Here is a 27,745-nt window from a genome sequence, read left to right on the forward strand (position 1 = left end):
CACTGGCCATTCTGGCTAGGGCTGTTGGGGGGGAAGGGCATGGCATTGGCTTCCTATGATATGAGTGAATATTTCTTTAGCAGGTAGCCACCAATGAGTTATTATGCTACAAAGCTGTAATATAAGGTGTGTGAAATTCCATTTTAGGTATGCCAACAACAAGGAATTTAAGCCCAGGGCTTTGCATTGACATAGCATTAACAGATGGTGAGCAGCAGTCAAAAGATGTTTCGTTTATAACAACTAAAACTATCTCCAATTTCAGAAGGCATTTCTTTCTTTCAGTTGAAACTCTGTGACCTTGTAGCTGCCATAACCCTGCCAGACGTGTTGTGCTCATCTACTTGTTATTTTCCTGTTGAAACATCTTAGTGGGATGCTAAGAGTTCAACCAAGAACATAGTCTGCAATTTGCCAATGACAAGGACAGACCATATTTGTCAAGTCTTCAGTCGCAGCTTTGATTAGACACCAACGTAAAAATACGTTCATGTTGCTAAGGCAATATTAGAAATGAGTGATTCATCTTAGAAGGGAATTAACTGTACTGAGGTACCAATTGTGATGAAATGATTAACTCTGACAGGCTGGAAAGCGGGAAGTTGTGGTCTGCAAAATGTTAGGTTATTTTGCAGGTACAGGTTGCAAAAATGACTATGAGGGCTAGTTTGACTGTGATTCTGCTGAGCACTTCATTAAAGTTCATCAAGCCCACTCACTGCAGATAAGATAAATCAAAGTCTGCAAGGAACTAATGTTATTTATTTATAAACAAAACACATCATTTAGTTTGATCTTCTTGGATATTTTTTATCATTATTATTATTATTATTATTATTATTATTATTATGCGTATGTTCAAAAGGCAAATCTCCATCAAACTGGTCTAAAGGGAAAATGAAATATGAGGGGACTTGAGGTTCATTTTATAAGGCCATATGAAAATAATATTGCAGCATGTACTTTAGTGCAAACAGGTGGCAGGGTGTGCACAGGAAACAATTTTTAATGTTATCTCAGTAACTTTCCTAGGTTATTGGGAGGGCTTCCAAGATGAGGATCATGTGGCTCTACCCCAGAATTCCCTGTAGCAAATGAATTCACTATTCCGCTATTTACAGAGCAATCCAAGATCCTCTTATGCCACACTTTGGGTGGTGGAGGGGTCAAGGTGCTGGATTGAGTGGTGTCCCTTCCTCTGCAAGTATCACTCTGGTACTGATCACCATCTTCTGCCCCCAAAAGGGGCAGGCAGGAGACATGCTGCCAGGCTCTTCACTAGCAGAGGGAGAGGAGGGGGCGGTGCTGAGCTGGTCTGGGATCCATTGAACTCTGAGTCTGTCTCACTTGGAGCTGGCTACCCTCTCCATTCCCCACCCTGAGCAGCTGGACCGTGGGTTTTTATTATTTATTGCATTTATGTCCCACCTTTTCCCTCATCCCAGTTATGTGCCATTGGGACAGCCTCACATTGGCTCCTCAGTGGTATTTGGGGGCATTTACTTATTTTTAATTATCTCCCTTGGCTCAAATCAAGCCCAGATCCAAGGGGGGGGGAATTGTGTCACTGATGAATGGCCTGAAACAAGCTGAAATTCTGCACATTTATTTCAGTAATGGTTGTGGTCATCTACAATGTGTCAAAAGAAGAACATTTTTCTGTTCTCTCCTCTTTCGTGCATTTTCTGGTGTGTCCATTAAGGCCAAGGCTGTGTATATTCCATGAATCATTCTGCTTTAGCATTGAAAAGTGCAAAATTGGGTAAGTGAGCACAGAACTCAGCATCCTGAGGCCACAGCTTTTTAAAAAAAAAAAAAGGCGTAAGAGGTAACTTACTGCGTAATATGGCTGGACTGCTGAAAGTGTCTGATTTAAATCTCAGAAGAAACAGGGAGGGAGACTTAATAGAATTTCCATTCCTAAGAGCCAGGCTTTGGTGTGCCATGCATTGCTCTCTGTTCTTCATGGAACAAATAAATTGTTCTAAATAAAATGCATGCAGAGTATGTATCACTTTAGCAGCATATATATGCTATGCAGAATCCAACTTTGCTTACTTCAGGATTTAAATGGCATTTTTTCAGCTTGAAGCACACATAGCTAGCCCAACTCAACCACTGTGACTATTTTAGGAAAGAAAGTTTTCTTGTTGCTAGCCTCTTCTTATATACGGATGCATTTCATCTGGAATTCACATAGCCAAGGAAAGAAGCCCTTGTTCTGGGAGATTTGGCGGTACACCAGTACAAAGAATAACTAGGATGTTGTTACCAGCAGTGACGTTGGTTCTACATGGGAATGCTTGTGGATTCAAGGCCCAACAATGCCTTCCTTCCTGTTAACAAGCAGCCACATGGCACAGCATACAATGTAACACAAAGAATGAAAGCAAATGATTATCTCTTTGTTTGTTTTACTACCATCCTTCACCCTAAAGTGCCAGGGTGGGGTACAACAATTAAAACACAATGTTAAAAAAATTTACAATCTCAAAGACAAAATGGGTGCTAAAAATATACATCTCAGGTGTCAAAAGCCAGAGCAAAGAGGGGCATCTTGAGGAGATACTGAAGTGGAGAAGCACAGGAATGCTTTTGTGAATCATTGTCCAATGTGTATGCTGGCTAAACATTGTCATGAAAATTGAGTGTTTTACACTGCACTGCAGCAAAGAAGATATACCTGCAAACAGGACATCATACAAGCAAATATTCTTTTCCTCTTCTGTTGTGATGCATCTGAAAAGAGAAGAAGAACTTGTTCTACCTCTGAGAAGCTTCTTACTGGCTAAATGGTGGCAAAAGGTGGTGCATGAGAAATTATTGACTACTGGGATATCCCATGTGACCAACAAAATAGAATTTTCTCCAGCTGCTAATAATACAAATTTGGAAAATGAACTTTCTCACAGAGTTGGAAGCTAGAAGGTTTTCTGTCCAATCCATGTTGTGCTTGTTTTGTTTTCAGTCCAGTTCCCGGGGTGATAGCTACAAACTTAGCATGCTAGATCGGCAGACCAAACGACTGTCCACCTGTTGAACTCTGCCTTCCTGGTGAATCATGGTGCAGATGGCAGCGCCATTTTCAGAGCTATAAACAGTATAATTGTCATAGCTCTTTGAATGGTACTGCCATATGTACCAGAAAAGCAGCATTTAGATGTGTAAGGGCTTTGGGTCAACTGAACTGCCTTTGTAAATTACTGTATATGGAATTCTAAAGTGAGCTTGAATGCTATGTTAAGCTTTAGAGGATATGCTCCAAGAATGTTCTCACCTGCAATAAATCCAAGTATATGTCAACAAATTGATCATGCAGACAAGACATTGAGCAGCAGCTCAATGACAAAATGACTAAGATCAAAACAAATAACCAGCAGGTTGTTTGCTTGAATGAATGGTGTATTTCTACAGTGATGTATGTTTAGCATGCACATGTGCAGGTGTTTAATGGATCTCTTTCCAATAAAGCTACAGAGCAAATCTGCTTTTCGGTATGACTTTAAATATTTCCTTCAATATCTGCATGCACTGGTGGACAGAATAGTACCCATAATTTGTGCTGTAAATGCAGAAAAATAACATGATGAAAGACTGTAGTAATGAAAAAGGGAATGATACAGAGAACATGGTGAAACAAAGACCACTTTCCCCTAAGACTCCTCTAACTTGGTGTGGAGGGCCTGTTGCTTAGTGCTAATGTGCCTGTTTTACATGAAGATGGTTCCAGGTTCAATTCCTGGCATCTCCAGTTTTATGACAATCTGGTTTTAATGGTAGATGCAAAAGACCTGTGCTTTTGACTCTTAAGATCCATTGTTTGTAACAGGCAAATTGAGCTGGAATAAGTTTTCTTCCTTTGCTCCAACCTGTGACTCCTTGCATTCTGTGCTGTTGATTGTGACTGGCATGGTTGGCTGTTTGACCTATCATATTGTACATCCGAGAGTATGTAGAGCAAACTTTTCTCTGCTCCTCTCCAGGTCACTCTCTCTTATTCAGCGTCAGGCATAATTCATTTTTGAGTTCTTTGTTCATCTACCATGTTGCCCTTTTTATTCACTTGTATACGCATTACATTTCCTGATCAAATGAAATAAAAAGATGTTTAAGTCACATACATATAGAACAGACATTTTCTTTATTTCTTTGTATACAGTGGTACCTCTGGTTACATACTTAATTCGTTCCGGAGGTCCGTTCTTAACCTGAAGCACCACTTTAGCTAATGGGGCCTCTCGCTGCAGCTGCGCGATTTCTGTTCTCATCCTGAAGCAAAGTTCTTAACCCGAGGTACTATTTCTGGGTTAGCGGAGTCTGTAACCTGAAGCGTATGTAACCTGAAGCATATGTAACCCGAGGTACCACTGTATAAGAGTTTTACATCTCCAGGGGATAAAATGCAGTAGGTGATTTCAAACCTCCTTTAGTTCTTTATGGCAATTTTGACTCGCCCTTTTCAGTTGAGAGCCAATTCTGTTTTAATGTTTGGCTAGTCTGTTGGGCCTTTTCCTACTACTTGTTTTCTTACTTTTTCCATTCTTTTAGTGTGTGATCAAAAATCTTTAGCCCTCTCAAAAATACAAGGGTACAGCAATCTGTGCCAAAGCAGCCATTGTAGTGCTGACCCTGTTTACTTCAATAATTACCTGAGCATTGCCTCAAGCCATTAATCAAGTGGTGCAGTTTCCGGTTTAATGTCATCCTGCAGCATCTGTAACAGCTGAAGGCAGATATATGTCACTTTGCTCCTCTCGCATTTGTTCTGTAATTGACAGTCTGCTCCTGCCAGGCCTAATTATGATCAAGCCTGTTTTACTGTGAGTTCTCTACAAGAAAAGGCTTCACCTAGACTAATTTTAACTATTAAGATGGATACATTGGTGAGGATGTTGTACCTAAAATGTAGCGATTATCATCTAATGCTGCGGTAGTCCGTAAATGAATTCCAGACGAAGGTTTTGTTTTGTTGGTAGTGTGCACTTAACATTCGCCAAACTGTCAGAGATAGCAGTGAGGTGGTCTAATGTCAGTGAAGTTACACAATATTTTCACCAGTACAAATTGATCTAGAATGTGTTTCCTCTGACACAGATGGAAGCTCTTGCACAGAATGTGTGTTTTATCTTACCCCTGCAATGAGGGATTATTTATTATTAGATTATTAGCTTAACTCGCCATGCTTGTTCTATATACACACATCTCAAATTTGTGCTCTTTGAGAATAGCCTGTTTGGGTAAATCTGGCTTATGTGCATTGGGTTTTGTTTCTGTTTTACTCTCAAGTCATTAGCTTCAATAAAATCAGTGAACATGCTCATTTTTACAGAATAAGAAGGGTAATGAATTGGTCGTTCTTGTAGCATAAATGGTAATGATTTCATGAATGTGTGAGGATGAAGTCCTTACAACATGGGTGCAATTTGTATGTATGTCTTATGTTAGTGGGTCAAATCCACTGAGACAAAAGTTCCATCAGCGCAAGGATTTCTGCTTGCGCAATGGAATATACTCCCTACCCCCTTCCTTGTGGACCCCTAAATCTGCCCTAGATTTCCCCTCAACCATCTGGAGCAGGTTTGAGAGTGGATGGTATGGAGGGCATGGGAGGGAAGTCTTGTACAAACAGAATTTCTTGCGCTGATGGGAATCATTAGAGAATACCTCCCCAGACCTGCATGTCATTGGCTGTGTTCACGCAGCACTTCATTCCATTTCTCTGGTGTTTCCCTAACTGTGATTTCAACATTATATTTACAGTTTCACATAATGCAAAAGCCACTTTAAGAAAACCAATGCAATGTGGTGCATTTTAAGTGTTCATTTCCATGTTATTTGATTCCAGGGGGGGAAAAATGCTGCCACCTTAACTCAGAAAACCAAGTGGGGTTTTCTGTTGTTTTTATACAGGAATCAAAGGGGAAACAGAAGCAGCCTGGATAGCTCAGTTGGCTATAGTGTGGTGCTGATAACACCAAAGTTTCAGGTTTTATCCCCATATGAGACAACTGCATATTCCTACATTGCAAGGGGTGGGACTAGATAATCTAACCTGAGGGTCTCTTCCAACTCTACAGTTCTATGATTCTATGTATGGAAAGGATAGGAGAGCGATGATGTTGTCCAGTGTTGATTGTTGTGTCACAGCATTCCCACTGATGTGAATGAAATTTAGTGTGGCATGTCAGTATACCTGTCAAAAATCCACAATTCCATAACACAAGCACTGCAATGTGAAGGGAACACTGGAAAATGAGGCAGAAGTGCCAGTGTTATAGTGAGAAAATTAAAGCCATATTCCCCACATCTTAATGCATCCGTATCTGTAGAAATATTTTTTGTATGAGGAACAATTAATTATTATTAATTACTTGAGACTGACAGGAGGGCAGAGGTTCCTATCATGTCCTTCTGTATACCCTGCAGGCCAATTAACCCCTTTAGCTACTGGATTAAAATACTGTGAAAAGTGCTGATCCTAAGGATAGCACAATGTGTTACTACAATTAAATGAAGAAAATGACTGAGATCAAGAGATTGCCTGAAGCACTTAATTGGAACTAATTAGGCGAAGTGATTTACAACAGAGGATGGAAGTGAGCAGTGCAGATGGCTCTCATTGGCTCAAAGATACAGCTGTGACAAACTGATTCATAAAGCTGCATATCTGGAACAGTCTGTTCAGTAACACACACATTCTCTCCCTCAAGTTCTCTGAATAAATTTTCATGAAAATATCCAAATTAGAGGCTGTTAACTTTCTCAGCATGAAAGTTGCCAATGAAATGATGGATTGGGCGGGGGAGGGGCTGGTCTGAAATTAAGAGGAATTCACAGTTGTACTTCAATACCAAGCTGGTTAAAAACACAATAAAATATGGAGCGAGGGAAACATAAGGTATATTTATATAAGGCAGGGGAAAGTGTAGCCTTCTTGGTGATTACCGTTGGCAATGCTGGTTGGAACTGATGGCAGTAGGAGTCCTACACCTGCAGAGCCACAGGTTTCGCAGCCCTGATGTGAGACATGTGCATACTCAACATGGTTTAAACCAGGTTTCCTGAACTTGGTGCCTTCCAGATGTTTTGGACCACAAGTCCCATCAGCCCCAACCAGCATGTTCGAGGATGATGGGAGCTGTAGTACAGCAACCACTGAAAAATACATCTCATGGCCATAATTTTCCTTTTAACTGCTAAAGGCCACGCAAAATGAATTTTGCAACCTCTTTCACATTCCTTTGTGGTACTTGGTTCTGAGCTCACTCGGGAGCCATTCCCAAATGTTTGAGAATTATTTTGCTCATCACAAAGAGGGAGTATGGCGCAGGCCTTGATCTGATGACAATAGTCAGTTTATGGTAGTATTGTAAGGAGCTAGCATATAGTTAATGAAGCTTTATATCACTTGTGAAGTCATTGGCATGTTATGTTGTGGCAGACCATATTATATCTGGGCTCAAAGGAAGTTCGCTGATTGGAGGAACTTTCAGAGTCACCCAGGGCGCTACTGAAATTTGAGATCCCAAGGTCCGCCACTTGTCAGGTCTGCCTAATTGTTTGTTGGTCTCCCTAATTGTTATCTTACATGCAGTTCTAGAGAAAAATACAACATGACTCAAGTATCCCAGAGCAGACATCAAAGGAGAGAGAGAGAAAGAGAGAGAAAACCCCACTTCATTTCTGCATTAGAATTCTAGAGGCTTCAGAGACATAGCTTTGTTATATATATATTTTATCTCTCTAGAGGGTCTTCTGCAGTTCAGTGAAAGTACTCGTTAGTTGCTGTCTGATGCACTTTTGCCTCCATGGAAGCTAATTTTGTCTAGGAAATTGTTCTCATGTACATGCCAGCTCTTTGCTGCTATGTTTAATCATCAACTACACGGAGAAAGCTTTGGTGACAGTAAATGTTGTGTGAAGTACCTAAGGGGTATTTATTCTAAAAGCATTGACTACTGAACCTTGGAAAACTTTTACCTCATAGAAAAAAAGATGCAGTGAATTGAAGGCAGCCTGGTGTGCAGCAATGTCACACCGTCAGAGATGCTGTCACACTGTCAGAGAGCACACCTGTTAAATGCAGTGTGCACAGTGCACAACATATCAGGCTTCACCATGCAAGCCCCTCTGAGCATGCTGTTTTGTCAGGCAAATACCCTGCCTGCTTTTGAAGAAATTGTATTGTACTGATGTTTACTATAGGTTTCATGTAAAGAGCATCATGGGAATTTAGCAAGACTTTGGTTCATTCTATCTTTCTGCTCTTTTCACATTTAATGCACAGGCACAGTTTCCTTTCAAAGGCAGGAAGTATTGGATGTAGCTTGCCCTTCTGCTATGAGAAGATGGCATTTAGACAAGGTCATGCTGATATTGACCTTGGAGATATTCTACATCCCCAAGGGATGTCCTATACACAAGAACAAAATGGGCCAGATTCAACTAACTTGTCCCACTAGCAGAAGCCCATGTAAGGACTTGCACTGGGGCTTTCCGCCTCCCCAAAATCCACTCTGAAGTGTCAGGAGAACCCCCAGAACTGCACATGAGAAGAGCAGAGGGGAGATTGTACCAGCAAGCAAGCAGAAATGCTTTTGCCGGTGGAATGTTTGCAACATCACAACATTCAGTTCTTCCCAGTATTTCAATGTATTCTGGAGTACAGGTGAGTAGAAGGTAAATTGGGTCCTGCTGGCAGGTTGCTGTATGATTTGTAGAAGAGTGACTGTGCTCTCTGAGCCACTGTTTTGCACTTGGCTCTTCCCACCTCCCTGGCCTCAAGATACATATGCAGTCGTACCTTGGAAGTTGAACAGAATCCGTTCTGGAAATCCATTCGACTTCCAAAACGTTCAGAAGCCAAAGCACGGCTTCTGATTGGCTGCAGGAAGCTCCTGCAGGCAATCAGAAGCCGCAGAAGCTCCATCAAACATTTGGGTTCCAAAGAACATTCACAAACAGGAACCCTCACTTCTGGGTTTGTGGCGTTTGGAAGCCAAAACGTCTGAGTACCAAGGCGTTTGGGATCCAAGGTATGACTGTATGTCACCTCTGTATACTTAGGCAGTGATTGCTCTTGGTAATTAGTATCCATATAAAGTTTAAGTGAAGTTAGATACCTAATGTGGATTAATATATGTGCAATGATTGTACTGAGAGTGAATATCTAGGCAAGGTAATTGAAACACTGCTCCTGACCACTGGGATTCCTGCTCTTCTTTCTTTTCCAGTCATGTTTTTGTCCCACTTTCCCTCCAAAGAACTTAAAATGGGCTACCTGTATTGATCCTGTTCTGTCTTAGTGATGACCCTGTTTGGTAGTTTAGGCTAAGAGATGTACTGCTTGCTGGCATGTAATGCTAAGAACTTAGTCCTTATGAGCAAACATTCTGTCTCCTGAAAAGATCACAGGCACTTTGCTCCTCCCCTGCTGTTTTGCTGCTGAGCTAGACTAAGCCATTGTTTGGTTTAGCATGTCGTCCAACTCTGTTTTAAAAGAAAATAAGTTAAACTGAGGCAGCTGACTTACTGATCATTTTTTCCTTTATATATATATTATGATTATTCATAAACACAACAGTAAAAAAACAAATAGAGGAGGGCCTGCCATCGAGGAGCTTATAGCCTAATATAAAAGGAGGATGAAAAATATTGCATTAATACAGATAGTGGTCAGACTGACTTTAAGAGTCCCAGTTACACAGTAGCTTCTGCTATATTTCCAGCTGATCCACAGGTTACTACTTCATGGTTTCTTATTGGAATTAAAGAGAATTTGCTTAAAACTGCAGCAATTAATCATGGTAAGGTCTTGCATAATGTTTTTAAATACTTTTAAATTTTGAGAAGTTTCTCTCTTCTTTTTTTGTCTGGCTGGGTTGATACTTTGAGTACGCACATCTGATCGCTTAAATAAATGATCAAACATAACAAAAGCCTTTGATTTTGGTGTTTGAACTGCTCTTGATAGTAAAAAATATTCAGGAGTACCGGTATATGATTAAATTGGCTCAAGCCATTGGAAACTCTCGTTTAACATTATGGCAGACTGTTCTATTGATGGCTATGAAGATTTTATGATTACATACAGTTATTATCTCACAAAGCTAAATGCTATTGCATGGAAAAGACCCTCCAGAGATATCTACAGAACAAGGGATTAATGTGCAATTCTAAACCATTTGAAGATGGAACAGTAAGGCAGCCACAGAGATAATAAAGTTTAAATTGCTCATGTAAATCTTTGAATGTTGGAATTTAATCACATCAAAGATCAAATGAATCGGCTAATAGCTCCCCTGATAGAAAAAGAAGACCCAAATGATTTACTGTTTCTCAAGATGGCTGATCACAATAATAATTCATTGGTTCTTTTTTCTTAGCTATAAACAAAAGATGATTTTGCATTTGAAACAATAGTTTATTACAGGCATATGCAAACTCCGGCCCTCCAGATGTTTGGGACTACAATTCCCATCATCCCTGACCACTGGTCCTGTTAGCTAGAGACGATGGGAATTGTAGTCCCAAACATCTGGAGGGCCGGAGTTTGCCTATGCCTGGTTTATTAGGTAGGCAGCATTAAGAAATAAACAGGTCCACTGTGGGGCAGTTGTCAAATGTCACAAGAGTATAACACCCAACTGTGTGATGCTAGTAGTGCCTGAGAACGAAATGAACTCTGCTGTTCTGAGGGCCCCTAAATGTGGGGAAGCAGAGCTACATGTATAAATAAATAAGTGTGCATCACCTGTCCTTTCCTTTAGACTTTTCTTTGCCCATGAAAATCAAATTCAAGTAATAGCTGCAGTATCTCACAGTGCTGTGTTAATGGCTTTTTCTTCCTATTATGTAACAAAATGGTGAGATCTCTATGTCACACATGGATCCCTAACACAGTTCTCATTTAGGAGATTCTTTATTCCTTCCATTTCCAAACTGAGCTTTTCAACTGCCAATTGAGGGACTTGCAATCTGAGTTTGATTCTCATGCCTGGTGGAAAATGCTTTATAACTAAAGGAAAAGGTGAAAAATATCAAAACTAGGATTGCTGCCATGATGGGAAGAAACCCAAATATTAGTTTAAAGGTCACATTTATTCCAGCACATGCTGACTCCTGACATATTCCAATAAATCTTATGTTGAGACTTTGAAAAGATCAGCAAAGATTAGTTTTAGTGAAGTATTTAGATGAATGTACAATGCAGTGAAGCAACAAGGGGGTGTCAGGGATGGAATTATTCATTATCTGGGAGGATGGAAAAATCATCACACGAGGAAACTGGCATGTCCAAAAAGGCTTCATTTCAGCATAGGCCACGTTCCCATTTATTTCTTATTTTCAAAAGGTTATAAACACGACATAAGATTTAGACTGAGCATCCCATTCTCCACATCCCCACCCTGAAAATATGTTTTGCTGTTCAGAAGAAATGTATGTTATAATCACACTTCAAGTGGTACAAATTGTACCACCTACATGATCTTTCTCTGCATATTTATTTATTTATTTATTCCATTCCATTATATTATATTTGTTAGTCACTTGTCTCTCCCAAAGCAACTTACATCAAAAGCAATTAAAAACAACCAAGTAAGAAACCCAAAAACAAAGCTATACAAGTAAAAGACAGGACTAATATAAACATGGCCCAGTAAAAGAGGACTCATTGCTGCCCTTCAAAAATTAAGAGAAAAGCCTTTGCTTCTATAGGTGGGTGGCTCTATCTAGTTTTCTCAACAAGCACAATGAACGTGTTCCTTTAAATTACTTAGAATTCCAGTCTCTCAAACAAAAGAGCCCCACAGCAAATTAAGTTGCCTGGCTAAAGTGACATGTCTTCTACAGGCACTTTCTGAAACGTTTCAAGCCTTTCCCTGTGCGAATGCTCCTAAAAGCAGTTGGAATGTGTTTGTCCCACAATAGCTTACCGTGCTGTAAAAATGAAACCAATTGATTCTAAGATTCTGTATTTCATCTTCAAAGTTCTTAGATTTGGGGCAGTGGAGAAGATTTGAAAACTTGTCTATGATCCTTGAAGAGGCAGAAAGTAGAAAGGAATCTCTGAAATGGTAAACTTATGAGTGCAAGGTGTTTTTATTATTATTAAAGGAAACTGTTGAGGCTGGATTCAGCTAACTAGTTCCACTAGCAGATGCGCATGTAAGGAATTCCAGTAGCGCAGTGGGGCTTTCCCCCCCACATCCTCACCCCCATGCATGCCTGCCCCCCTCAGATTGGCTTGGAGGATCAGGAGAACCTCCAGAACACCTTGTGGAGGGAGGAGAGATCATTCAGCCATGCATGCAGAAATCCTTGCACTCACAGAACAATCACCTTAGTACTACATTGGATTTGTTCCTCTGTGATTTCAGGAAATGTACGGTAGTTTCCTGTTTATTACCTGAGAGCTTATCTCAAAAATGAAAACTAGCAGCTATTTTGACACAATGTTATTCTTGTAGTTTGGGGTATGCTTTTTTACACATACATCTTTGAAAACTTGAAATGGTTGTATGGTTCATTTTAAATTTCCTGGTTTTTAAATGGAAGTCTGTGTTATCAACTCCTAAAATTACACATTAGAGTTTATGGGGGCTATTATGGGGGCTACATTAGCTGTGACTTACGATTTCATCAGACCCGGCTGTTCTTATCTTCCCAAGTGAAGTTCTTATTACTATAAAGAAAAAAAGGAGAAAATCAAGGCTACAGGAATCCATGCCCTGGGAACATCTCACTAGACTACTGCAATGTATTTGGTGTGGAACGAACTTTGAAAATTATCCAGAAACTACAACTGGTGCAAAATGCAACTGGCTGAAGCATCACAGACCATAGTTTGCCAGATCTTCAAGAATCCATGCTGGATGCCAGTTTGTTTTGGGGCACAATTCAGAATGTTGCTTGGGACTAGAGTGCCTGAATAATAGCTGCCTCCCATTTGAAATACACTGATGGTTAAAACCACAGTAGTGCCCGCCCTGTTGAATGCCCTCCCACCAGATGTCAAAGAAATAAACAACTATCTGACTTTTAGAAGACATCTGAAGGCAGCCCTGTTTAGGGAAGCTTTTCATATTTGACAAATTATTGTGCTTTAATATTTTGCTGGAAGCCGCCCAGAGTGGCTGAGGAAACCCAGACAGATGGGTTGGGTAGAAATAATAATAATTATTATTAGTTATTATCTTCAGAGCCATGCTCAAAATGCCGTCACTATGTGAAATAAAGCAAGTGGCAGCGTGGATCAAGGTGCCTCATCCCCTAAAAAAAACTCCTCCCTCTGCTCATTTGCTAGATCCTATCCCTCCTATCTTATAGAAAGCTTAAAGTTACTAAAAGTTACAACATTACTTGACCATAAACTGAGTTGTGTGACTTAAAGAAATTGTCTAAGCTATTGTATAGCAGTTTTCCAAATTGCAGAATGGTCCATAATGGAAGTCCCATCTTATATCAGGTCCAAGTCTGTATTGGGATTCCTCATTCTCAGGAAACCCTTCAGATGCTACTAGATTTGCAAAGTATATGATTCATTTGGTAGCTATCCAAGCGTAGCTTGGAATAAATGTGTAATACATCTTCTGCGTGAAAGGATGCTATACAAACCTATCCTCTAGTACTTTTTTAAAAATTCACCTAGCATTATATCAGTCTCAAAGACAGGCACTTTTGGAATGTGTGAGCATCTTGATTGTGAATGCAACCATGGCAACTGGGTTTTAAAAAGATTAGCTGGGTATCTGGCTGCTCCTTATTGTGTTCATTGGAGGGGAGACTTATTTTAGTTTAAAATGCTTATATGTATTAACAATATAGCCCTTAGGTTAAAGTCTAAGTTGCTCAAAGCCATTGCACAAAAGCTGAGTAAATAATAATAATAATAATAATAATAATAATAATAATAATAATAGACCACTGGCTGTCTTGGAATGGGTCTCTGAATTTTTATTTGCACCACTGGGCTAATAATCATAATTTGTATTGGTGTAATAAACACAGTCTCATCTGCTTCAATTACAGGAGGTTGTTGAAGTAGCATTTCTTAATTAAAGGGTTCGGCTCACCTTCAGCTTCTGTTTGTTTTGACAACCGTAGTATTGAACAACTCGATGCACCCGTGAGCTTGAGGAACACTGTAGCTTAGATCTAGGTTTGCTATGTTATTACCATCTGCTTGTTGGACTCTGAGGGCACTTAAGGGTCAGACACCTGTAATTTCTGGCTATGTGCTGATTTGGATGTCTACCAGGAAACTGTGTGTTGAAAATAACAACAGCCCACCAAATATTTCAATAGGTGCATGGAAAAGAATAATAATTTGCCATCACACTTGCTCGCAACCCTACGCTAACTCGGCTACTCTCAGCCAAGCAACATACATCAATATTGGCATGAACCATGTCAGAGATGTTGCAAGTTAGACCTATAAGAAAATGTTGACATGCTGCCTGCTTTTGGTTAGGTTTTCAGCTGCTCCTAGCCTCCATGGTCAGACACAGGATATTGCCATCGAGCCCTGCTTGCTTATATAATTGCCCAGTTTTTAAGGCAGTGATCTGGTATAGCAAAAACCCTTGTTCTTTGTGATTACCAGTAGCAGAAAGATCCAGGAAACACTTTACAAAACAAGTTTTAATTTTCAGGAAATGAAAAGCTTATGACAGTTTTATAATACTTCTTATTGTTGAGGTTGTTTATTTACCCTGGTTGCATTCTTTGATAACATGTAGTATTTACAGAATTAAACCAGCTTGCTTTAGCTTAACTAAACATACTGTGAGATTATTCCACATTACATATGTGGGTAGCGGTAAATTCCTCCTCCTGGGAAAGGGTGTAATTTCTAAGGCAGTAGAAGGCTGCACAAACCTATTATTACTCTCCTAATTAGGCTTGTTATGAATCTGTATTTTATTTCACTTCTGGCAGCGAGGCCTGTGACAATGGTTGGCGGTGTGATATTACGGAATGACTGTGAACAATCAGTATGTGATGAACAAAGTTGTCAGCAACAAAACACAACACAGCTTCTGAGAGAAGGGGTAGGTGTTGGTTTGGCATTAAAACCTCATGCAGATACAAAACGATACGGGCAGGAAAGCTGTCTAGGGTTAGGACCTAGGGCTGTATTTAAAATGATCAGGGAACAAAGTTTTGAACCGAGTTTCTTTGCGGGGGAAGGAGGTTGCTTCAGTACTCCTGAACTTTCTGCACAGTTAAAAAAAGTAACAATAACAAAACTTACTACAATGGATTCTCTTTATAGACAAACTGTTGGAAACAGAATCCTTAACATTGTGCCATTTAAAAAATCATAATTTCATAGCCTTGGATGAAGTGCTTTCCATGCAAGGCTTTCACTCCACAACAGCCATGCTTGGTCCACCCACATTTTGCAGGACATCCACAATGTGCACCCAGTTGTGGACCATCTGTGTTTTCTCTGTGGCTCTTCCATCTTTTGGCAGACCAGAGTGTCCAACTTTTAAAAAAGAGTCAGGGTAGCACTCTTTCTTTCAGTTGAGAGCTATTGCCTCCTAACCTGAGAATGTAGATTTCCACAGGGAAGAGGCATTGGAGTCATACAGCCGCCATAGACATTGTATCTTGGCAGGTGCCATTAAAAGGATTGCAGAGGGGGAGGATCAGGGGAACAGTTTTCCACACTGCACTAGAAAGAACAGGAGCTGTGCACAAACAGCATACGCTTCAGCTCAGTAGCCTGCTTGAAGATGCAGAAGGCAGTATTGGAGTGCCAGAACCACTCCACAAAAAATGTAGTTTTAAGCAAGTGGAAAAGACAGAGTGGAAGCCCCCTTCTTCATCTCTAGGTGAGAGAGCAGGTGGGGGTGCAGAGAAATCTCTTTTCCCTTCATGCTTAAACTGCCCGGCTCAAATAATGATTACTGTGATGCATGCAGTGAGAGCAGCAAGTTCCTGACCTCTACTAAGCAACTTAAATGAGCTTTCAAAGCCATGTCCCTCAGCAGACACACAAGTGCTGGGGTTTGTGGGGGTTTTTTTGCTTAGACATGAGCAGCATCCAAACTAGACAAGTGGGATTCATATTCCATTCAGGGCAGTTGCCTCCCAAGGAGGAGAAAGCCATTACAGTACTAGCCTAAAAGGAGAGTTGGCCATAATTTTCTCTTTCTCTTCTCTCCTCTATTTCCCCCTGTCTCCAAGGATTTCTCTGACCTAACTCAATTCTCCTGTTCATCTTACTAGACTATGTTTTTGGTCCATTCTTTGGATCCTAGAAGATTATTCAGGTGGTGAGGAGTGTGGCGGGGTAGGAGGATGTGTCTGAAATGTCTGAGAGGGAGCTGTCAGCTATCTTACTTAGCCTTAAAATGTGGCAAAGGGTTTTCCTTCACTTCCACCACTCTTTTTTTTGCTTTAATTAAAAAGGTTCTACTATGTGCACAGGGCTCTCTTTCTGATGGCCACGCTTCCTAGCAGACCACAATATGTTCAGGGGCAACTAGGCCCAGAAAATTTCAGATAAATTTCTCCCCTACCCCCCAAGAAAGAAACAGAATATCTCTCATTGTCCTTATTTTGAGGAAACTGGTGTGTGGAGGAAGGTTTGTCAAGTCCTACTAGACACACGTGTTCAAAAAATTACTGCCAGCGTTATCTTTAACGTTCCATTTCTTAGAATAAATTAGGAAATAAAATAATAATATATAAAATTGGGAAATAAGCAACAAAGACTCTGTAAATTTATGGAAGATCAGGAGGCTGAGTATTGTTGGCCAAGATGGAAAAGTTAGATTGACCACAATGAGCAAGTTCAAATCTAATGCATTGATAAAAACCTACAAATAACATTGATAAAAACCTACAAATGAAATGTGAGCTACTGAGACAGATTTGCTCTTGAGGATATTTTCCTGAGGAACAAAGACTATGGCACTTTTAAATCCCATCAGGTGATGGTATATGAAATATACTCAGAGTCGCAAAGTGATTTCATGCTCTTTATTCAGCTCATAGTGGTGAGGAGGAATGAATGAATGTCCCCTCAAAGTATCTGCTTTATATACATTATTTACACAATGGGCTGCACATGATTGGCTAATTCCGGAATTCTACTGTAAGCCAATCAGGTTGTGGATTCACTTCTATCTGGAGCATGATTGGGTGGTTCCTGCCAACCAATCATACTGCTGCATTGTTCTAGGACCAATCAGACTGCTGCATTCTGAATCCTATTGTTCTAGGACCAATCAGACTGCTGCAGTTTGGATCCTATTCAACTCAGTACATAACAGTATACTTTCACTCAGCAAGCAAAACAAACAAAATGGCTATTTTCCCCAGGAATATAAATGTGTGTTCTTTCCCACCCACCCACTTTTTGAGTGGGTAAGGCACTTTTGAGTGGGTAAGCTACTACGAAAGCAGTTTTTCTTTTCTTCCCGCTTGTCAGCAAATATGCAAAGAGCTGGTTTTTAACACATTCTGAAAGAGCTGGCTATCTGCCCTCGCTTCATAGCCTCCTGAAGCATCTGGACGCTTTCACTGTGCCCTTTTCAGCAGACACCTTGTGTCATTTGAAATGCCTAGTTCCAGCCTAAGACTGCAAATGTTAGGATGGGCTTGATTATTTGGTTCACATAAGCATATGAGTTTTGAACATTTCTTTTTCTGAGTAAGTCAGTCACTTTGTACTTATGGCCTCATCCTCCCACACCCAAAGAGGTGAGATCCAACCTGTTTGTCTGTTGGAGTAAAAAGAGTTCTGAATGTATTCTTGAAAAACACAGCTGTTCCTCACAGGAACATAACTAGGACAGTGCCAGTTGGGTGCTTGTGAATGACTCTGAATCTAATCTCTGGGGACAGGACTGGCCCAATACATTTTGACACCTGAGGCAAATCACAAAATGGCATCCCCCTCTGCCAGGGAAGAAGGGGTGGGTGAAAACCTACATCAGGAAGAAGGGTGGGAAGAAACCAGCAGCACCTCCTATTCACCTAGAGGCCACTGTAGAGCCGCCAGGGGTGGGGGGCAACGAGGAAGTGGCAGATTCAGCCGCCAAGGAGTGTGCTACAGCTGTTGTGGCAGCAACAGAAGCAGGCGATGCATTCCTGGGAGCCCACATCTGCTGCCCCCCATGGATCCTGCCACCTGAGGCAGTTGCCTCACATTACCTCATGGCAGGGCCAGCCCTTTCTGGGAAAGACACTGGTATCAATTGAAGCACATCGTCAAGAGGTTCTAAAGAATTAGATCAGGGGTAGCCGGCGTAGTGCCCTTCCAGTTGTTGTTGGGCTCCATTTCCCATCTGCTCCACCCCAGCTTGGCCCATGATCAGGGAGAATGGGAGTTATAGCTGAACAACATCTGGAGGGCACTATGTTGACTACTTTTGGACTAGTTCCTGTTCACAGCCTGCTGCTATATAACAGCCGGGAGTTGGCTTGAGCACAAGGGGAAATGTGCTGTTGGGTGACTCAGCACCAGAACCACAAACTAGTAATTACTGGTGATCAGTGGAAACTTCCCCCCCACTGAACTCTGCAGAGAGGTGGGCGGGCTGTGCACCATTAAGGGACTGCAGACTCACAGAATGTCCTCCATCTTATTGCTTTGATGGGAGTTAAGTGAGCACAAGAAATAACAGAAACCAGAAGTGGTAGTCGTCAGAGCTTGATCGTGTTGCTATTTCCCAGAGAGAGCTTTCTGTGATGATTCATGCTCAACAGGAGGTTGTGAGCTCTGAGAAATTCTCATAAAAACTTCTGTATTTGAAATCAGCTTTATGCTATAACTAATACTGCATCAAACTATCTGTGATGGCACAAAGTATGTGGAATTGACAGAAGTGTATTCTAATGCTTATGGGGTTTTGTTATGCTGCAGCAATTTAGAGCTATGGGAAGATTGTCTCATTTTTAAAATAAAGCAACTCCGGAAAGAACTATTTCTATTGTCGATTGCTGAAATGTCTCAAGACTGTAGAGTAACAGCCGTAATTCCATAGCTATTTCCGTTTCTGGGATAAAGTAAGGCAAGATAAACTACTAAGTAATCTCTGACCCTCGGAAAAGCAGATTTAATGACTGCATTAGGTAATGGAAAAAGAGTAGATGAAGCACAAAATAGCGCTTTGAACCATCACGGTTTTCACTGTGTCCTGTATGTGATGCTAAAGTTACTGCTTCCTAAAATTCTGTCTTGGTACTACGTCTTAGAATTGTGAGCAAGACTTTAAAAAAAGCTGAATTTAGCTAACTTTCCCTGTAATTATTGGCTCCTGGCTTTATTTTTAAATCTAAAAAATAGATTGTACTTAGTTTTAAAAAAATTACCTGACTCTATGTCCCATGGATCTGAGTACTCCTCCCGTCTAGTCTTCTCCCTCAACATCCTATTATCAATAATGCACCATTATGTCTGAATCCTGGGTTTCAATCTGAAGTCTGAGGTCAACTGTGGTCATGCATACAGAGATTTGCTTCCCTGTGCATGCACACAGGTTTTTAATTTTTGGGGTGGAGAGGCCTTATGCCTAAGACTGAGCTAGAGAAGAAACTGTGAGGGGAGGGTGTTGCAAAATGATTCTTCACGCTTCTCTTTTGTCCAGTTTTTAAAGCCCATGTGGCTAAATTATTTCTGACAATTTTTGAAAGGTGTTCTTAGACTCCTATGAGTCACATACTTCAGCAGGTCCACGCATTCCACAGTACACTGTGCAAAAAACACTAGTCTCAGGCTGCTCTGGTTCAGAAGGAGGGGGGGGGGAGGGAGAGATTTATTAAAAGCAGTACATTTTTATTTCCTCTACTCTGTCACAACAAAGTAAGACTTAATATTAATTATGTCTGTTCTTCTGCTTCCTTTTTTTCTGCCAAAGGTTTACTAAAAGGTTCAGTAAACTTTCAGCAGCGGAAGAAGATGAGGAAATATATTTAATAAAGGTTTGCTTTCCCATAACAGAGCAGAGGAAGTCAAAGCGTACATTTTCTTTTCATAATAAATGTGTCTTTCTCTTCTCCAAAACCTTGTAGATCATAGAACTTGGGACTATAGCTAAAAAGAGAGCTCTCAGATAACTTGGCAGTGGAGGGTTGAGATTAGGTTAAAACATTCTGAAATTCAGTTTTTAAAAGATTAAAGCATGACTGAACCTGAGATCTTCTGCACACAAAGCATATGGGTAGTTCCCTTTTGTGATTCTTCCTGCTTGGATGGCTATCTCCAGAGGGTACTTGGGGTTGTTCGGCTCCATGCTGATTTCAATGTGGGGATGCCACAGGGCTCAGTGCTGTTCAACATCTACATGAAGCCACTACAGGGCTTTGTTGTGCATTTTTTTACCCTTCTAATTGTATTGCTGTGTTTTTCAGCTTCTATTGTTTTTAATTTTGTTTTAATGTGAGTCACTTCAAGTTATTTAGTAAGAAAAACACCATCAGCATTGGCATAAAAATAATTGTCAGCAGTATGTTGATGATACGTGGCTCTGTTTCTCCTTTACACCTGCTGGTGTGGCACTGGATATGCAAGGCCAGGCATAGGCAAACTTAGCCCTCTGGATGTTTTGAGACTACAATTCCCATCATCCCTGACCACTTGTTCTGTTAGCTAGGGATGATGGGAGTTGTAGTCCCAAAACATCTGGAGGACTGAGTTTCCCTATGCCTGTGCTAGGCCAATGTTTGGCATCGGTAATGAACTGAATCTTTATCCCGATAAGACTGAGGTGCTGTTAGTGGGTGATTCCCTTGGATGGGGTTAGACTCCCTCTGAAGGAGCAGATGAGCCCTGTTCCTGGATGTACTGTACAAGTCTTAAAGTGCCTTGTGTTCACTAACTGATGTGCATATGATTGTGTCAAATCAGCTGCTTCCAGCAACTACTTCTACATATAAACCTTCCAGTGTGATCTACTGACTGGTCATAAAAAACAGAGGCTATTCTCAGGGCTTGCTTCCCACCTGTGCCCTAAAATGATAGAGAAACAGATGCTTCACAGCATGCAATAACAAACATAGTCATCCTAATCTCTCTGCTTTGTGTTCTTATGATGCAATTGTGAATTATGTTGTTTGCATTTGTAATTATAGAGCTGAACAGATGGTGGAAGGCTTATTTCAAGGCAACACATCTACTAAAATAGCCTAGTCTGGGCTCCTAAGCAATTGCTAACTGTAAGCCTGAATCATTAGAATTGGGGATTATTTACTTTCTCTTTTTCATATAACCAGGGGAAAGAGGGTTTAGCGAGATGGGAAGTGTGAAAAACAGTGGATGTTATTTAAAATTGCAGCAGCCAGGTGGAACTGATTTCTACAGTTGTATATTTGTACCTTAAGAAAATGTGAGCCAAGAAGATTATCGAGCCATAATACTTGACACCAACTTTTTTCTAGATTTCTTTTTTAAATTATACCTTGCACCTTCTGTCCCATAAGTTTCCCCAGGGCCCCAGTTCGAATTCAGAAGTGGGGTAGGAGACTATCTAGTTAAAACTTGAAGTATCCTTAGTTAAGTTTTTACCTACAGGTTAGCAGAAAGTACCCATATGCCTTTAAGCCATTCCCTCCCTCTCTTGTTTAACTCATAAGTAAGTGATGTATCTGTGTGGCTGGTGATTACCTGTCCTGTTTGGGTTCTTTTCTCTCCAACCACCCAAAAATAGAGGTTCAACACTGCACTGCTTCCATCTTGGTTTGTGTACTGATAGCAGAAAGAGGTGTCTAGATTAAGCCTGATTGCTACCTCCTTCCCAATAGAAAATCAGCAGGTGATGATGTGTTGGTGCAGGAGTAGAACTCTGGGCTCAGTCTGGAGCCTCATCCCACAACAAATGGCCATCATATTTCAGTACTGCCCCAGCCATACTGGGCAGTGCACCAGAGAGCTTGTATCAGCCCCCCAAAATGTGGCATACCAAGCAGAGTTGGCCTGTAAAAGGTGCTGCTACTAAATTTTGGAACTGACCAGGTTGCAAGGACAATATTATTAAGGTGGGTTCCCTTATGGGTCCAATCCTTTGAGGTGACGTGTCCACAAGTTGTCTATATAGGAGAGAGTGGAAGTTTGTGTTTGTACTAAATAGGATAAAGATTTTTGCTAATCTGTACAGCTAACTGCATCTGATAATTGTGTATCCAAATGATGCAGGATAACTAGAAATACTTGGTTTTCCTTTTAGTCACTACATTTCAAATTAAAGTCATTTTCCACAGCCAAGTAGTTTAGTGCACATGTTCTTAGCTCACATCCACATGATGCATTTAAAGCACTCTTATATCGCTTTAAACAGTCATGGCTCCCCCCCCCCCAATGTAACTTGTTAAGAGACACCCTGCTTAGGCATATCAGAAAGGCTCTCCCCGCCCCTGGCATTCCTTGCACTTGTTCTAATGTGGTCTTTCCCTCCCTTCCTCCTTTTCTGTAGGTATACAGTCTTGTATAATGGGCAACCCCAGGAACATGACAAGCTTCCGATCCATAATGACCCAGAATCCCAAGAGTCCTGCTTCTGACTAAGGTCCCAGAATGTGATCTGCCATGCAGGACAGTTGCAAGATGATGGTGCACCAGGAACCTATTGCCAGATCAATGTTGTCTGCATTGCCATAGTGCTCTCCTCTACTGATTTGACATCAGCAGCAACAGCAAGGATGTGCTTACCAACCGGAAGGATTAGGCAGTCTGCAGAGAGGAGGAGGGAGGTCCTTTTTTTGTTGCTGCGGAGTGATGCCTGGAAAAGTCATAGTGCTTTGCATGTGATGCGCAAACAGTAAGCAACATGCTTGATGGTTCTTGCATTTGCTTCAACAGATGTGTCTATACACATCTCTCTGTCTCTGTCTCTCTTTTGTATTGCTATGTGGCAACAATATGAATCTTCTCCCAGAATTTGACTTGAAGTGCTAATATCAAACCACACTTTTGCTTAACCAAAAAGAAACAAGGAACTGATACTATTTTTCTCAGCTGTTTTTAATTGTGAGCTTTTACTCAAGAAATGTACTCCCCCAGCTGTGCAAGAAGAAAAGTGGCAGTCACGCTATGCATGTTCCCCCACCCTAGTATGTCTCCTGGCCAAAATAAGTTGAGGAGCACGAATAGCCCAAAGAGAACTACGTTGTGGCCTAGGGATATGGAACTGATTGCGGTATGAAGTGCTGCAGGCTCCCACCAAACTGATCTACTGTGCACAATGTGAAGATTAAACGATGAACAGTCGCAGATTCTATCACTAAGATGTCTCCATCTGCCCCCTCAGTTTGGAAAACTGATTGACTCATTTACTTGCCCCATTTTGCCAAAAGCTGGCTCTGTGGCTCAGGGACTGTGTGTGATGGACCAGTAGCTACTTTTGTGTCTTAGGGTTTATCAGTATTTGCTGATGACCCCAGGCAGTAACAGGAGCAGAGCCCTCAGTTAGGGAGTAGGCAGGCACCCAGGTGGGAATCCAGGTACATGATGTAAGACAGGGAAGAAGACACTAGAGGCAGTTGCAGTGCCAACAGCTGCTGCTTACGTGAGAAGGGTGGGACAAGTAAATATGCCTTCTGGAATGGCCATCTTGGTAGGAGACGGGTTGTTCAGAATGATGAGGAAGTCCCAGGACTAAGGCTCTATTGAGCTAGGCAAAGATTCATTGGCTCCCTAGGCTGGGACAGCTGCCTGAGTGCTGTTTCAGCTGGTGGGACCTGTAATGCTGTTTATGTGGTACCCACAACTCCTTCAGTGGAGATGCTGCCTTGGTGGCAAGATGTTGGAGCCTGCTGGAGGTCCTGGTTTGAGACCCCTAGCACCTTTGCAGGGCTTTTTTCTTTTCTTTTCTAATGCTTTATTGGAACTTCAGATATTTTCCCTGTGCAACTGTCCCTCAAAAGGATGTCAGCCATGCTTATGTCAGCAGTTTCCTGCATGCAGATGTTACTGCCTTCCTTATCAGTGGTAGCTCCGCTTTTCTTTGCATGTTATGTTTATCAGCTTTGCTGTAGACCGAAGGACTCTGGGAGTTTGATTTTCACATCATGAGAAATGTACAGATCCAAGCATGGATCTGTATTCTCCTTCAATGAAGATCTAACCTAAAGATGATAACCTCGCTCTGGACAACAGGTATTTTGTTACATTGTGTAATTATGTACAGATATTTTTTTTAAGTGTATAGGAGAAAAACATTATTTATTATTATTTTAAGGGAATTTTTATTTTCCCATGGACGTCTTCTGAGTTTAGGAGCTAAAACATTTTCATTAGTGTTTTGTTTTTTATTTAAAAAACAGTTTTATTTTTCTGTTGCCATGTGACAGCTATTCACTGTTTTAAAAGAAGAAGGAAAAGACAGCTTTTATAACAAAACAAATGCAATTCAAAGGACATTTCATTGGTCTACTCTTGTTGAGAGGATGAGTCTATGGCTTTTACCCTGGTGTTGCTCTGCAGACTCTTGTTGCTTGTGCAGCTGGCCCCAAACTATGGGGACTTAGAGTGCTATTTTACTGTGCCCAGTCTCTGCTGTACACAGGTGCAAAGCGTACTTCATTCTGCTGGGTAGGCTCTAACCAGCCTGTGCAACTAGCTTTACAGATTAGCGTAACCCAGCTGGGGGTGGGGAGAAATCCTTTGGATATTTTGCATGCTCGCTGTTGTGTGCTGCCATACCCAAAGGGAAGTGAGCAGAAGCATGAGCTTTATGAACCCCAGAGAAAACTAGACTGCACGATCTCACCAGTGTTGTAAAGGCAGAGGAGCTAAAATGGGCCACCCGTGTGGCCCTGTGTTGAGACTAAGTGATTCACTTCTTTCATACTTGTCCTGCTCCGCAGAAACTAGAGAACCTGGAACAATGACATATCAGCTGCCAAATTTACATTTTAACCTTCCTCTTCACCACCCACAAGGCCAGCCCATGCTGCTTTGTTTTTGAGGGGAAGCTGCCACTACCACCACATTACACATCATATTTTGCCTGCCCCTCCACCTCTATGGGCAATTCTGGAAGTTAGCCTTTATTCTGCTGCCCTGCACCCTGTCTATGTCAGATGACAGCCAGCAGATTGCTTTCATCAGGAAATCCAGCCATCTTCACCTTTCATTGAAATATTCTTCCTCCTCCCAACCACATGGGAGCCACTTACTCACAAGAAGCTCCTGTGTGACTGAAATGACCAAACCATGTGAAGAGGCAATACTTGCTTGCATCTTTCTCATGGAATGAGCACCATTCCAGGAGCAGGTATAGATTCCAGGAGAAAGACCTACCCAAGCAGCCCTGCTTGGAGATACAGTGGTACCTCGGGTTAAATACTTGATTCATTCCGGAGGTCCGTGCTTAACCTGAAACTGTTCTTAACCTGAAGCACCACTTTAGCTAATGGGGCCTCCTGCTGCTGCCGCACCGCCGGAGCACGATTTCTGTTCTCAACCTGAAGCAAAGTTCTTAACCTGAAGCACTATTTCTGGGTTAGCAGAGTATGTAACCTGAAGCATATGTAACCTGAAGCGTATGTAACCCGAGGTACCACTGTAATGCAGCTTTTACATGGCTGCATGCAGTGCTTTTTCTGGGGGTACACATACCCCTAAACATTTTGTGAATCTAAGTTTGGCCTCATTGAGGGGCAGTATTTCAATATGAGTAGGAAAATGAGAGTACCCCTAAAGATTTTTTTAAGGAAAAAAAGCACTGGCTGGATGAATGTCTAAAAACTACCTATATGGTTTTTTAAAATGTATACTATGTCCAATAATCTGAAAACCAAATTTCATTAAAAATTGTGTGGGTCTGGGATTTGTGCCACTGAGAGCTCATATGTAAGCTTGGCTGAATTATATTATTGTGAACAAGTGCAGACTCCTTTATCTGACATATTTGGAGGACATGATTTCCTGTTGAATAAAACAGTGTTTTATTGACAAGTGTTGGTCATTCTTCAAAACTCTTCCCAGCTATAGCAACTGTTCAGGGTGATCTGTTTCTTCTCATGGTCCATTCTCTATAGGGCATAAACTGAAAAACAATGAATCCCAATGAAAAAGCAAATATGTTGGGTTCTTTGGTGATAAACTGAAATGCCAGCACTGATTTTTGCAGGAGTTTGTAACAATGCCTCCTAGATTTTATGTTCCTACGTGTGATCTGTGACAAACACTCTAGCTCTTCACTTCATGGAAATAACAGGCACCTGTTAAGATACTGTACAGAAGCACTGACTGCACCATTCTCAGTAAGCTCTGTTCATTTCTAAATCATGGTAAAAGGAAATCTAATAAAAGCATTTCACAAACAGAAGACTGATGCATATAAAGCAGAAGATCTGAACAGGAGTGCAGAGGAGAGGTCAGACACTTCAATTAGAAGTTGATCAGCCCTGTCTAGAAGATGCAAAGCAATAAATGGATATGTGCTTCTCAAATGCCAGGGGTACAAGCTGATAGAGATTGCCTGGCTTATGTGAGAGGTTCAGCTAAGTGACTGCCACAGTTTTTGTGCACCAGGCGGTCAGTCTAATGGTGTGCCATAAAGCAGAATCTTTTTTTGAACTAGTATTTAGGAAGGAAAAGATGAGTAATATAATTCAGTGTTGAAATGCATGCTTTCAAAGCTATTCCTTTTGAAGGGGAATCATATACTTAAAATCTGGCACACTGTACAATTGTCAGAAGTCATGCATATAGGACACAGTTCCAGCAATGTTAACCATATGAAGTACCGATGTGTGGGAATGTTGATTTTAAAGGCTCTCTGCAAATGTTTGCACTCGCTCCACAATTGGAGGTGTTGCTGCCTAACCAACCCCTTCCGTTTGTGCCTTAGATCGTGGTGGTGATGGTTAGCTTGTCTTTAGGATCTGGTATTTAGCCTTATACTTTGTTGAAATAGAGGGGTTCCATTTCTCTCTCAATATTAATGGTTGATCATTTAGCATGAACTTGTGGGGGGGTTGTTGTTTTTTTGTAAGCTATCAAAGCTAGAGCCATCCTGTGGTAATACATTACATGAGTTTATTAAGCAGCATACGAAGAGCTTTCTTTTATCAACCTGGAGCTCCTTGCCAATTAATTTCATTGAGAGAGCTAAAATGTGTAGTCTTAAGAGAAAGCCCATTCAGTCTATCCACTTCCCATCACTATTGATGATTGTTTTCTTCCTTTTAGTTGTCTTTTTCTAAACTGAAAGTACCAACCTCTTTGGCTCTTCTTCATAAGGGTGGTGTCCTCACCGGTGGTAAGTCTAGTCATGGTTTTTTGCATTTTTCCAGTTACAGTTTGTATGCTAGAAGATCATACAAATACATGATCCAGCAAAGGAGAGACAGATACAGACACAAAACCAATATGTAAGTTTGGAATACTGTGGACCCTGAGAAACAGGATTGCCAAGAGAGGTTCTTGTAGTTAATGTAGAATGAAGCATTACATCTGGTGCTTATTATTATTTATTTCTTTGAATTACCACTTGCTTACTGCAGAGTAGACTCTAGTTATAATGCATGAATGAGCCCAAGGCTATTGATAAAAAGTCTGATCAGGCAAAAGCTTTTCATGTGTCCTCCCTCACCCAAATGGAACTGCTTAACTGTAAGGGTGATCAAGGGATAGCACTATGTTTTTTTTATGTACTAGACACAATAAGCATATTTTTTAATGCTGCAAGCACAATCCATAAAACAGAACTGTGACAGCAGTCAGGCGCTGGAAAAATTTAGCAGATGCATGGCATTTGTTGAACGTAATTACAATAGAGATAGC

General features: G+C 41.1%; 1 protein-coding gene across 5 annotated transcripts in view; it reads left to right on the plus strand.

Annotated features, from left to right (window-relative positions):
* HTR4 (5-hydroxytryptamine receptor 4) overlaps positions 1-27,745 on the plus strand; it is a 169,888-nt gene that overhangs the window by 134,826 nt on the left and 7,317 nt on the right. For 3 of the 5 annotated variants that reach the window (XM_083597356.1, XM_083597355.1, XM_083597353.1), the window contains 2 exons: positions 22,428-25,280; positions 25,529-25,912. Coding sequence is in view for 4 of the 5 variants with exons in the window: in XM_083597355.1 (XP_083453481.1) it covers positions 22,428-22,515 (88 nt within the window). In the remaining variant the exon portion in view is untranslated. Of the gene's footprint in view, positions 1-22,427; positions 25,281-25,528; positions 25,913-27,151; positions 27,246-27,745 lie in introns of those variants that run through there. The other 2 variants (XM_083597354.1, XM_083597357.1) reach the window with 2 other exon arrangements.

This window comes from Podarcis filfolensis (assembly GCF_964270895.1).
Source record: "Podarcis filfolensis genome assembly, chromosome: 2".
Classification (NCBI taxonomy): Eukaryota; Metazoa; Chordata; class Lepidosauria; order Squamata; family Lacertidae; genus Podarcis; species Podarcis filfolensis.